At 41.0% G+C, this 13,606-nt stretch overlaps 2 protein-coding genes across 3 annotated transcripts in view; both read right to left on the minus strand.

Annotated features, from left to right (window-relative positions):
• Window positions 1-3,222, minus strand: part of LOC135546048 (serine/threonine-protein kinase SIK2-like) — a 57,723-nt gene extending 54,501 nt beyond the window's left edge. Inside the window, exon 1 of the mRNA XM_064974147.1 lies at window positions 2,808-3,222. Coding sequence (XP_064830219.1) covers window positions 2,808-2,945 — 138 coding nt within the window. The 5' untranslated portion in view covers window positions 2,946-3,222. The remainder of the gene's footprint in view (window positions 1-2,807) is intronic.
• A 1,069-nt stretch (window positions 3,223-4,291) lies between these two features.
• Window positions 4,292-10,301, minus strand: LOC135546049 (layilin-like). 2 transcript variants are annotated; one of them, XM_064974149.1, is made up of 7 exons: window positions 10,103-10,301; window positions 8,937-9,234; window positions 7,926-8,083; window positions 7,228-7,272; window positions 6,175-6,261; window positions 5,774-5,888; window positions 4,292-5,450 (listed from the first exon to the last, which is right to left on the minus strand). In XM_064974149.1, the coding sequence occupies exons 1-7, from the start codon at window positions 10,176-10,178 to the stop codon at window positions 5,123-5,125; spliced, it is 1,107 nt and encodes a 368-aa protein (XP_064830221.1). In that variant the 5' UTR covers window positions 10,179-10,301; the 3' UTR covers window positions 4,292-5,122. The 2 variants fall into 2 exon arrangements, with proteins under 2 accessions (XP_064830221.1, XP_064830220.1); XM_064974148.1 differs by having other exon boundaries at window positions 4,292-5,453; window positions 10,103-10,300.
• Window positions 10,302-13,606: the final 3,305 nt, after the last annotated feature.

Here is a 13,606-nt window from a genome sequence, read left to right on the forward strand (position 1 = left end):
AAAATACACTGCTCAAAAAAATAAAAGGGAACACTTAAACAACACAATGCAACTCCAAGTCAATCACACTTCTGTGAAATCAAACTGTCCACTTAGGAAGCAACACTGATTGACACATTTCACATGCTGTTGTGCAAATGGAATAGACAACAGGTGGAAATTATTGCCAATTAGCAAGACACCCCCAATAAAGGAGTGGTTATGCAGGTGGTGACAACAGACCACTTCTCAGTTCCTATGCTTCCTGACTGATGTTTTGGTCACTTTTGAATGCTGGCGGTGCTTTCACTCTAGTGGTAGCATGAGACGGAGTCTACAACCCACACAAGTGGCTCAGATAGTGCAGCTCATCCAGGATGGCACATCAATGCGAGCTGTGGCAAGAAGGTTTGCTGCGTCTGTCAGCGTAGTGTCCAGAGCATAGAGGCGCTACCAGGAGACAGGCCAGTACATCAGGAGGCCGTAGGAGGGCAACAACACAGCAGCAGGACCGCTACCTCCGCCTTTGTGCAAGGAGGAGCACTGCCAGAGACCTGCAAAATGACCTCCAGCAGGCCACAAATGTGCATGCGTCTGCTCAAACGGTCAGAAACAGACTCCATGAGGATGGTATGAGGGCCCGACGTCCACAGGTGGGGGTTGTGCTTACAGCAGGACGTTTGGCATTTGCCACTTGCGCCCTGTGCTCTTCACAGATGAAAGCAGGTTCACACTGAGCACGTGACAGACGTGACAGAGTCTGGAGACACCGTGGAGAAAGTTCTGCTGCCTGCAACATCCTCTAGCATGACCGGTTTGGCGGTGGGTCAGTCATGGTGTGGGGTAGCCTTTCTTTGGGGGGCCGCACAGCCATCCATGTGCTCGCCAGAGGTAGCCTGACTGCCATTAGGTACCGAGATGAGATCCTCAGACCCCTTGTGAGACCATATGCTGGTGCGGTTGGCCCTGGGTTCCTCCTAATGCAAGACCATGCTAGACCTCATGTGGCTGGAGTGTGTCAGCAGTTCCTGCAAGAGGAAGGCATTGATGCTATGGACTGGCCCGCCCGTTCCCCAGACCTGAATCCAATTGAGCACATCTGGGACATCATGTCTCACTCCATCCACCAACGCCATGTTGCACCACAGACTGTCCAGGAGTTGGCAGATGCTTTTGTCCAGGTCTGGGAGGAGTTCCCTCAGGAGACCATCCACCACCTCATCAGGAGCATGCCCAGGCGTTGTAGGGAGGTCATACAGGCACGTGGAGGCCACACACACTACTGAGCCTCATTTTGACTTGTTTTAAGGACATTACATCAAAGTTGGATCAGCCTGTAGTGTGGTTTTCCACTTTAATTTTGAGTGTGACTCCAAATCCAGACCTCCATGGGTTGATAAATTTGATTTCCATTGATTGTTGTCAGCACATTCAACTATCACACAAATTAAGTATTTAATAAGAATATTTAATTCATTCAGATGTAGGATGTGTTATTTTAGTTTTCCCTTTATTTTTTTGAGCAGTGTAGATATACTAAATATAATGTTGAATCACTCCTTCTCCTGAAAAGAGTAGTAAGACGATTATGTTCACGGTTATTGTCGGTTACACAATAATTGTGCCAGCCCTAGCTACAAGTTATTTTTCCTTCACCCATCGAAACAATCACTTTTTTTTTACAAGTTTGAACTAGTGCCATGTTGCTATTGTTGCCAGCTAGCCAGTATAAACTAACTAGCTGGGAAGGGCTCATCAGTATGACTGACTGAACCGAATCCATTCATCTCCACTTGACACAACATACGTCTACAATTTGGGCACCAGGCGTGTCCGTATAGCCTCTCACTAGTCCATCCCGTCTTCCATCTGTTTCTGTAAATAAGCGCTGTAACATGGAAATACAGCCGTGTGGGAACCCTAACCCTATAAAGGTGTGTAGTAGTTTAACCTTTTGTTTCTTGTAAATTATTTATTGCTGATATGAAAGATACATTCTTATGTTCCACAGTGATTGTCCCAAGAAGAGGCAACAAAATCACATTATTATTGGGTTATGTAACTAATGCAATGCTGCATGCCCTAGATATTTATGTGGTCGTTTACTCCAGTCTAATTCCAATAATCAAAGCTCGATGATGAGTTGGTCATTTTAATCCATTTTTTTGTACAAAAACCAACGCGCACCCAAGGTGGGCTCTAGGACTGAGTTTGAGAAACCCTGGTCTATGGGGTGGCTTGTTGAGCACATTATACATAACATTATACAAACGTCACAATTGTTACTTAGAGTAATGAAGCAATGTAATGATCCATGGTCAAATAAAGGCAGCGTATTGCACAACATTGAGGTTGCAAAGTGATGGGATAATGATGTCTCATGAATCTGCTTCACGGTTAGGCTAACGTTAGCTACATCTAAAACTGGGTGACACCCAATTTTACTAGTTAACCATAGTCGGACAGTTTTGATTAACAAGTTATATAATAGTTGGCACTACTCTATTGCTTTCTTCATGTGTGGGTCAAAAGCTTTGCAAAAAAACTACCGTGTTTGCAACAAAGCAAGCTAACGTTAACTAGGTGTGAAATAGTCGAAACATGTCAATGTCAAATGTGAACAGAATGAGTTAACTACAGAATGTGCAAATACAACTTTAGATAGCAAGCTAATGTATCGCTGCAAAACAGGGGGTAAGTAACTAACGTTAGCTTGTTAGTTCAAAGGCAAGGTTAGTATCCTTTACAAGAGAATCACACGCTTAGGCTTACTGTAGTTCACGGTTACCTAACATGCTAGCCAGCTAGCTAGTTTGCTCAGTACTCACCTCGGTCTTGGTAATACGATGTCTTGCCAGCTTTACAACGGCGAAATTACCCTTTCCCAGAGTACGTTCGATATCGTAGAAGCCCACTCGGACAGGACCCCGGAACATCGGTTTTTGGTGATTGTCAGCCATGACCATGCTGTATTAAATGTGGTTTTGGGGGGTGAGGTGGTAAGAGCTCGCAACTTTCGCCGACAAGATATCGAGGAAGGGAAAATGTGTCTATTCAAAATAGACAAAAAGTACAATTCTCGGTCGCCCTGCCAGTTTGAACGTGAACGACCCTTCAGACCAACGAGACGACAGGTGACATGTACGAGTGCCACAGGCTGCCACGCCACGTTCTCCAACACAACACGGATATAATATTTCAGCTAGCTACCTCTATTAACTAAAGTACACGAGTTGACTTGCAGGAGGCATCATATTCTCTCGTTGACGTACATTGACGTCAGAGCTATGGGGGTATTTGTTCAGGGGCGGGCCTCTGAAGCTGTTCCACGCTTCAGTGCCAATTCGTTTCCAAGGCAACCGGACCCACCTCTAACGTCAACCGGTTACATTGCTATTCTGAAATCTGTTAGCTCGCCGCCCTGAGTGGATAGTTGACTTTGAAGTTTGGCCTGCAGGTGCACACATACAGATTTTGTTACTCATGGTCAAAGTGCAGGGACTGGACTGTGGGCATTATGTATGTACATTTATACTAGCAAATTACTCTATGCATGCAAGTTGTTATGTAAAGTTGTGTGTGCAGCTGGGCTCTTACTATGAAACATATGCATGTTTATGCACAAAGCAAATTATGCATGCAAGTGATGCAACCACAAATACATCTCAGTACCAGAGGCGTCACCACAGACCCTGGTTCGATTCCAGGCTGTATCACAACCGTCGATTGGGAGTCCCATAGGGCGGCGCACAATTGGCCCAGCGTCCGGGTTAGGGTTTGGCCGGGGTAGGCAGTCATTGTAAATAAGTATTTGTTCTAAACTGACTTGCCTAGTTAAATAAAGTTAAACAAAGATGCTTGCCAGGTTTCCCAGCTATGCATAAAACGGCAAACATTCACTTGGACTATGCTGGATGGTGTGTTCTGCAATTCGGGTTTGTACATTTTGGATACAGGTTATTATACCGAATCAATTGGTTTAAGACTAATAAAATAATATAACAGAATATGAGCAAATTATTATCCTTTTTTAAACATACCCGTTGCACATCTAGCGATCAACATAGAATTTGAGTTAAGGTGCTGGAGATCGAGACCAATGGAAAGACAGTTAAAAAATGACATGAAACAGCACCACCTGCTGGTTAAACAAACAATATGGAAGTCATGAGTTTGCAATAGTACAGTGAAGTAAGCTCTATCTTACCAAAGATTTTATGACTTAGAAATGGTCTATTTTTCTGTCTTCTTGTACACAAAAACACAACAAAGTCACATTCAAGTAAAACTAACAAAATAAAAACACTTATGTTGGTCATTCATAGGATTTATTTTATAGCCAGAGCAGTGTGTGTGATATTTGATAGGCCTACATGTTCAGCAAGTGCATGTTTTGTTAATTAACCTATCGTGACAGCCTTACATGGAAAACTGTTGAGAGCAGCACCCCAAAAGCCTCTGCTGTCACTGCTAGATTTCCTGGATGTGCGAGTTCCAGATGTGCTTTCGGAATTTCCTGTCAGACATCCTTCAAGAACACTCAGCTTTAGCTAGTTAGACTACTTTTTCACAACACTCTAGTCAGCCCCACTTGAATATACAATGTACGCAAAACATATATTTTCTTGATTTTCTTCACAACATTGTGATAAATACACGTTTATAAGACGAAGACACAGGAATAGGCAAATAAACTAATGCTACACACTGTTATTCAACCTGGACTTTGGTGTAGCCATGAAAAGGCACATTAAAGACTGTATCCAGCCAGCTCAAACTGGTGTCATGACATTGGAGGCTTTGGTAAACATCATTGGGAGGATCATCTCTCGCAGACAATTGCTCAGAGGTATCGTGGGGTCAGACTTCTGTCATCCGAGTTTCCGAAGATATTGTCCTTTTCACTGACATCAGCCTCCACACAGGAAGCCTCAAATGGGTCTTCTTTGTATGGTTAATGGGCATACCCTAAAGCAAACACTTTATAATACCACACAGGATCTGTCCATCCTGTCTCGCGTCACATGATGCCATACAACCCACCAGCAGGATATATGAAAGCTTAATGGAGACACCAACAGTCAGATGCCCAGATGGCTCAATGGACATGTGGTAAAGAGAGAGGCACTGCAGGACAGCAACATTATTCATAGATCTCATTCTCCACCCATCCAGTCTCGTTGAGATAGTGCCGACCCTGGTCTTGGCAGGCCTCATAGATTCCATTTGTCACAAAGCCACTCTCTGTCACTGTCTCCTTGTTTGAAACATTCTCGTAATCATCACACTGGGTATGAAGAGAGGAGTCACAGAAGGACATCTTCTTGATTGATTCAGGTGCCATGCTCTCCAGATCGGCTGGTTGAAGCTTAGTGATGTCCTGGTAAGCATAGGGTCCTTGGATGTTGCAGGCCACTGTAGAAATTGTACCCCATTGCTCTTGCTTAGGGTAGCTGTCTGTTTGAGACTTTCTCCTGTGTAAAGACAGTCACACTATCATTTACAGAGGCATGTAGTGAGCCACACACAACTCCAGCATTGCCTACTTCAAATACGGCATTCAAAACCACCTCAAAACAAAACATCTCTTAAGGCCATCTTATGCTCTGTGATGTCTGACGTTGATTATGTTTCGCAAGCCCTCTTGTGAGCTTCCTCTGTTTTGTCAATTTATGTCATTTTAACTTAGAGATGTTTTACACACATTAAAATAATGTTAGGTGCCCTTGAAAGGTGCCTATCGTACAAAATGTATTATTGCATGTTATTATTTAATGAAGCAAACAAGTATTACCTTTTGGCTGCCCGTTTATAGCAGAAGACTCCTGTAGCCACAAGCAGCAGCAGTAGAACGGGGATAGTGGCAAATAGAATGTAGGAGACATATAAGGCATTATCCGAAAGAGTTACTGCAGGGAGAAAAAGAACACCAGAGGTAAGATAATGGTATTCTAGCCTGGTCCCAGATCTGTTTGTGCTATCATGCCAACTCCTTGTCACTCATTGCCAATGACAAGGAGCTGACATGATAGCACAAACAGATCTGGGACCAGGCTAATGGCAGTAAGTTGGCACCTCAACTATGAATACTTTTGGAAAAAACGTTGGAAAATAAATGAGGAGATTACTTATTGCATTTGGGACACAATGTACAAGGATCAAACTCGATAGACCTGAAGAGTGCAGATTTTTTACCTGATGATTCAGACATTCCTATTTTTGTTTTCTCATCACTCACTGTAGCTGACGGGAGGTTTGGCATTAGAGATATAATTGGGGCAACTGGAAAACAGATCATGAACAAACTTGTAAATAGACAGACACTGTAGCAAAACGTGTAAATAGACAAACACTGTAAGTTCGTATGATATCCAAAAACGTCATATAGCCCAAATAAATATGTAGACTAAAAATAAGCAACATTTGTCTTCATCTGAGATGAAAGAATGAGCATATGTGATGCAGAAATGGGTAGACTAGTATAGTATGACTAATATGCAAATTAGCAGCATACTAGAAATAAACTCCTAAGGTTTCAAGCAGCATCACTAGTAATCTATAATTGTACTATAGCCTACTGTAGGCTATAGTACTGTACTGTAGCCTAATGCATTGCCTCTATTATCTGGGAAGAGGATGAATTGAACGGGACTCTGATAAAGTTTTTCTATTTTACCCTCTTCTATTCTATTATATTGTGATTCATAAATCTTGACCACTAGATGTCATCCTATACATAGACACTTCGGTGATTGAGACTGGTGATGTCATAATCATGTTCGAGCTGTTGATCTCAGTATCAACAAATGACTCATCCCAAGGATTCACATATTTGACCTTAACAAAATCTAAATGTTTCTGTTAAAAATGTCAAAACAATGTTTATAAATAGCACTTTTATGTAAGCGTAACTTAGTGAAATCATCACTTACTGTAGGACACAGCCAGGCCTAATTGCTGAACATTAAAGAAGGTAATTCACTAAATTGTTGGACAAAAATAACCATTAGATCTCTTTTTTTATGCAGACCTTTACCTATATCGAATGGACTCAATCACTGGTCTATGTGTTACGGTAAATGTGTCAAATCAGACCGTCACACTGGTAGGCTAAATGTGTGAAAATTTATAGATTTCCAGATTTTACACATTTACCGTAACATATGCACCAACCATCTGTTTTTGTGGTCCAGTGGACTCTAAAATATCAGAGTCATAATGTGTTTTTTGCTGCAGGAGTGGGTTTACCTGTGTATATTGAATTCCACGCCACAGTAAACACTGGCAACTTTTCTGTAAGAGAAAGAAAGAGACAATCATCAGCTGCAAATTAATATGGACTATATTGATTCTGAATGATCTTTTTCCCTGGTTCCTTGTTGATAAGCTGGTATTCAATCAAAATCAAAATCATACCATACAATATGATCTCCTTCAGCAGAGATAAACTACAGGATTGAGATTGGATAAATGTAATGTAACATGGGTCATATCAAATCAAAATCAAATCAAATTTTATTTGTCACATACACATGGTTAGCAGATGTTAATGCGAGTGTAGCGAAATGCTACACTCGCATTAACATCATTAGTGCACACTGTTGCAAACCGTAACAAAACATTTAGTCAACGGAAACGAGAGATTATTATTGGACAAATGTAGGTAGTCCCTCCCTTTTTCGGTACATTTCCTTCCGTTTGCTGTCTATTGAAAACAACCCTGGTTTAATCTGTTCATGTCTAAATATGGACACTATCAAGGACACCGGGGCCATGTTCAGAAGGGCACAATGTTGTGGAACGTTCAGATAGAAAAACATGATGTAGAACAAACATAACTTTCTGACATGTAGAATAATGAATCATGTCAGCTCTATTCATGACATTTCTATCTGCAATGTTCCACAGCGTTTGCCTACTCAGAATGTGTCCAGGGTACAGTTCACCTTCAGAGTACTTGCAGACGAAATTGTTCTTGGTGTTGCAGTTTTCATCGTTCCACTGGAACATGAAGCGCCCGCCTTCGTCAGGGGGGGCAGAGGGCTGGTGGTACAGCACCACACACATCTCGTTTCCACACGATGGCTCGTCCCAATGCCAGTTTCTGCAACGAGCGTGTTTTCCATAGGTCAACAACCCTATCAGAAATTCTCAGATAGTCACCATCATGCTTCTAAAAATGGACGCTCATCCTACTGATACCCGCTTTTGGGGAGTAGTGAACTACATGTAGTTCTGCTAGTAATTTAACTACATTTTGCAGTAGTATGGTGGCATTTGAACTAAATTCAAATCAAAGTAGAGTTTTCAGTAGTTAATTACTTTTTTTGCTAGCTACTGGAACAATACACTATTTTTTTTTTGCTAAATAAAACAATATATGGGTGAAATCGGCAATCATTTCCTTTCTTTTTTGGCCTCAGGCCTGCCTAATTCTCACTTGAAAGATTTATTTTGTGATTAATAGGATAAATTACACATTCTGTTCAAATCTGACTACAGTGATCTGTTATTGCAATTTGTCATCTTGTGACACTTCGGATTTACATATGATTATTTTTCACTAAGTAGTTTGGATGTAGTGAACTACTTTTTCAAAGTAAACTATGTTTTTTTAAGGATAGCTTTAGTGTAGCTTAATTTCTGCCAGTGTGAAGTAATTAGTACCTTGGTAAACTATATTTTCAGAATAGCTCCTTCAACACTGCCGATACCACAACATTCATGGTTATTAACATTTTACAGATAAAATAGCAATGACCCTCAAAGCATGAAGACACCAACATATGTTAATCCACGATGCTCTTTGATGACTCTCAGACTATTGTGAGTCATGTGAGGTATCGCTATGGCCCTGTATTTTCCTGTGGTGTGCATGGCAACAGCTGCAGGGATCTCCTAGACTTTTTGCTACAGGGATCTGCTAGACTTGAAACCAAAGTAAAACACAAGGACACCTGAATCTGGCCTTGCTGCCATCCAGCCAGTAGTACTGCGAAGGGCAGCCTATGGTAGTCACCCGGTGGCGTGGGCTTCTGTGCAGCCCGATCCAGAAGTCCCCATCAGTGGCCTGCAACTGCTGGATGAACCTCTCTACCAGGTGCTGCTCATTGTCAGTCTCGATACTGAGGATCTCCCCCCCATCCGTTCTGCAGGCCTGGCTGGCATCATTGAAGGTCACCCTCCGCCGTGGGTCCTGGAAGTAGTTGATCCTGTAGCAGGGTCGCTCTGTGCCACGTCGACAGATCCTCTGGCCTACAGTGCATCACATTGGAAAAGAAGAAATTGCAAATCAAGAATGCAAATCAAATTGCTAATTCAATTGCAAAATTGCAAATCTAAGCATGGCTAATCAAGATTGGCAAATCAGAATGGTAATTCATTAATATATATTCATTGGAATAATATTGCAAGTTGTTATGCAAGATGTAAGGACATATGGCACACATATTAGCCTACATGAATTACATGATAATAGGCCTATGTGCAAGATATCTTGATTATATGTTGGCCTATTGCCATAAGCTTAAGAAATGCTTTACTGTTTTTCATAAGCGCTGGCATGTAACACTATGAATAGGCTGCATGTTATTATTTATTGATTATTACCCTCTTATTTTCTTTATTATTAGGGCCTTTATTAATAATGTTGCGAACCACAGTGATTAAGCTTTCAAGTAATATGGCCCAACTTGATTTTGCGCGTTGATTTTTGCACCTCCTTTAGGCCATTGAATACCACATTGGTCTTGTAAATCTGTAGCCTACTTGGGAGCACAATACCCCATCTCAAAACTAATCATATTTTTCCCGACACACAAAACCAAACAAAAAGCCTGCCCTGGGTAATGTAAAGGCCTATTGAAGTGAAATTTCGCAGTTACTGTTTTTTCCATGTAGCCTACTAAAGCACCTTTGACTTTAAGCGACGTCTGAAGTTTCTATTTAAACATTTTAGTCGTCCAAAATCTTTATTTCGTTAGGCACTAAAGAAACATGTTTTTCCCGCACAATCAACAGGGCGCAATATTTTCATGCATTAAATAACTTTGGTTAATCATACCGTTACTTTTTTGACAACGGGCTTTGACAAGTTTGACATTTTTTCCCTGTAAACACTCACCATTGAGTTCAAATTGGGTGAATCCTGGTTGGCAGAAAACAGCGAAAACAATCCCGAGCAGTTTAATAAAATCCATTTCTTCATCTTCACTAAAGCGTTCGCGTGAATTCGAGCAAATCCGTGGCTGCTCGTCAAAGCCTGAGAGAGGGAAACAATCGGATATGGTCACATCAGAATTAGGTCAAAGTGTTTTTCTAGGATCCGGTTTTAAACCCCTCTTACTGCGGATGGCCTTTGATTTTGTGTAAGTCCAACCAAGATAAAAGTTTAAAGGAGCAACGCTTCTCATATCTTGCTATGTTTTTTTGCGCTCCTATAAAGGCATAATAACATTAGGCTACTCCATGCTGTACAGACACAATAATCAAAGTCACATATATTTGATAAGAATGGGAGAGAGACTAGAATGAATGGATGTCTTTGTATTGTATGTTATACTGAGTGAGTGAAACATACATAGGATTGAACAAGTGTATAGTAAATATTTTCAATTTCACATTCATGCACATGCGCCCAAGTCAAAGTCCAGACCTGAATCCAATCAAGAATCTGTGGAAAGAACTGAAAACTGCTGTTCACAAATGCTCTCCATCCAACCTCACTGAGCTCGAGCTGTTTTGCAAGGAGGAATGGGAAAAAATCTCTCGATGTGCAAAACTGATAGAGACATACCCCAAGCGACTTACAACTGTAATCGCAGCAAAAGGTGGCGCTACAAAGTATTAACTTAAGGGGGCTGAATAATTTTGCACGCCCAATTTTTCAGTTTTTGATTTGTTAAAAAAGTTTGAAATATCCAATAAATGTCGTTCCACTTCATGATTGTGTCCCACTTGTTGTTGATTCTTCACAAAAAAATACAGTTTAATATCTTTATGTTTGAAGCCTGAAATGTGGCAAAAGGTCGCAAAGTTCAAGGGGGCCGAATACTTTCACAAGGCACTGTACGTGCAGTAGCATAATGAAACATGTATCACATATTTTGTACTACAATATTTAATGATTGTACGAACAACTACACAGTGAAACTATCGGTATCTTGTGTGTGGGTGATCTAAATGAATGTTCCTATGGTATTTCATGATAAATAAGTTATTTGAACCAATGATTCTGCAAGTGCAAAGTTTCTTTAACGATATGAATGCACAATGCAATGTTTTGAGCATTGGACAGCCTGTGTTACAAGTGATGACCGTTTTGAGTTTTGTGTCTAGATTTTTGAAAAATGACCACAAGGTTCTGAAATTAGTGCCAAAGTGATTGTTAAGAACTGTAATCTCAGGATTGTGTTCATCCACATGAGGAAATTATGAAATTCTAGAGCCAGGTGGCGGGTGCGTATTTAGCAAGGACTTTGCAGTCACTTTTCTTTGTGGACTGCCCTGCAAAGATCCATTGTACTGTAGCTACTATATTTTTTTGCTCACTTTACCGTTTGCTCTAGTGGTTGCAGAGCCATGGAAAACTTTGGCGAGACTTTGGCAAATGTTCAAGTGTTCTAGGCAGCAAACTCCAGACAATGCAAGAAGGCGGTGAGCATTTTTTGTTGTTGTTGTGAGGTTACTATGTGATGACCAATATAACCAGATAACAACGGCCCTGAAATCTGTATCCACATAATTTACACATGGTCAGTCAGTAAAAAAGCCTGTTTTATGCCAGAGCAGATCTGAGATATAATTGAGTGCTGATGCTCAGAGAGCCAACATCAGAGAGCCAACATCAGTCACCTCAGACTCTACCATAATAACACATTTGGTTGTATGCTGTGGCCTAGGCTACATGGGAAGGGGTGACCTAACTTGGCAACAAACAGCAATGGGTTGCCAGGTATGTTAAAACAGGAAACCCAAATTACCCCTATAGTGAACCGTTTTCAGTTAGTGTTTTGACTTCCACTCTCAGAAACGGAAAAGTCCAGGGCCTGCGTTCATAAAGTGTCTTAGAGTAGGAGTGCTGATCTAGGATCGGTGAAAAAAGGCTCAGATTTAATTGCTATTGAGGAGAGTTGATCGCGGTGAGTTCATGGGCTCAGAGGAGTGTGCAAAGCATTGGCCCCTAACAGGAAGCCAGAAAGGAGGAACGGGAACAGCTGTTATTTCAACACTAAATTTCCTGTCCCAGTTCCTTCTCATTTGTTTTTCAGGCACTCATTTCCCATACTCTCTAGAAAAATGTAAATAAGTATATTTCACATTTTTTATGGTGAAAATGACTGTAGAAATTATTTGACGAAATTATGAATAATGAATAATGAAGAATATGAAGAAAAATGTAGAGGCTTAAAAAGGCTTAAAATAGAGTAATCAATAACAGTATTATACACATGACATGCAGCAAATAGAACCCTCATCTCTCAACTAATAATATTAGTTACACATAAAGTAGTCGGAACTTAATTTTATGCAATATTGTCAAAGAGCGATCATGCCCAAGCAGAATCAGGAAAGAACGACAACAATCTTCTATGAACGAAGAGGTAGAACATGCTTTCTCATAAAATAAACAGCATTGTCGGTGTCCTGGAAAAAACTATTTTTCATTAAAAAAACAAATACAATTGATGTTCAGATATATTTCCATGTAAGATTTTTGAATGACCTAGACTCAATTTATGCAAAATAAACCCCCCCCCCCAAAATATATATATATATTTTCATCTACATATAAATTCGCAAAAAAAATGGATACAAGATTGTTCCAGGAAGCAGACTGCATGTAAACAGAAAAGACTAGCCTATTTGGCTCAGCACACACAGTAGTAGTCAGCCACAAGTAAATCAGCCACAAGACCGAGACTCTTTGGCCTCTCTTCTATCAGTCATCAGCAGATGGTAACCCTACAACACATGTTTTCTGGGAGCAAATGAAGAGCTCAGACAAGCTGGGCTGTGTTCCACAACACAGGCATTTTATGTGAGGCACTTTTGTGCTGTCTGGCTGGCTCTGGGCCAGAGGTTCACTACTCTTCTTCCTGGAATGTAATGCTCTATCATGTCCCTTTATTAGTGACACAAGTCTTGGCCCCATGAGAGGGTCGTAACCTGAGTGAGACCAGGGTAGTGTTACTCAAGTCATGCAATGTCATGCACTGTCTCTCTGTGAGGGGCTCCCCATTTGCTGTAAATCAGGAATGGACTAGGCCCTTTTGATTTCAAGCCCTCAGTATGTTCTATAGTATGTTATATAATTAAGCATTAAGACATGGTGGGGTGTGGTATATGACCAATATACCACGGCTAAGGGCTGTTCTTAGGCACGACGCATCACGGAATGCCTGGACACAGTCCTTAGCCTTGGTATATTGGTCATATACCACAAACCCCAGAGGTGCCTTATTGCTATTATAAACTGGTTACCAATGTAATTAGAGCAGTAAAAATACCTGTTTTGTCATACCTCTGGTATACAGTCTGATATACCACGGCTGTCAGCCAATCAGCATCCAGGGCTCGAAAGACCCAGTTTAAAATACTAAATAGGGTCTTACTGAAGGTAATAAAA

Source organism: Oncorhynchus masou, chromosome 9 (assembly GCF_036934945.1).
Source record: "Oncorhynchus masou masou isolate Uvic2021 chromosome 9, UVic_Omas_1.1, whole genome shotgun sequence".
Classification (NCBI taxonomy): Eukaryota; Metazoa; Chordata; class Actinopteri; order Salmoniformes; family Salmonidae; genus Oncorhynchus; species Oncorhynchus masou.

What these genes read in the sequence shown, in the direction of transcription:
- LOC135546049 (XM_064974148.1), bottom strand. Translation starts at nt 10,178, where the DNA reads ATGGATTTTATTAAACTGCTCGGGATTGTTTTCGCTGTTTTCTGCCAA. An exon ending in CGTCTGCAAGTACTCTGAAG is followed by an intron (nt 7,273 to 7,925) that starts GTGAACTGTACC and finishes TTTCTCTTACAG; the next exon opens with AAAAGTTGCCAGTGTTTACT. An exon ending in TATAAACGGGCAGCCAAAAG is followed by an intron (nt 5,454 to 5,773) that starts GTAATACTTGTT and finishes GTCTTTACACAG; the next exon opens with GAGAAAGTCTCAAACAGACA.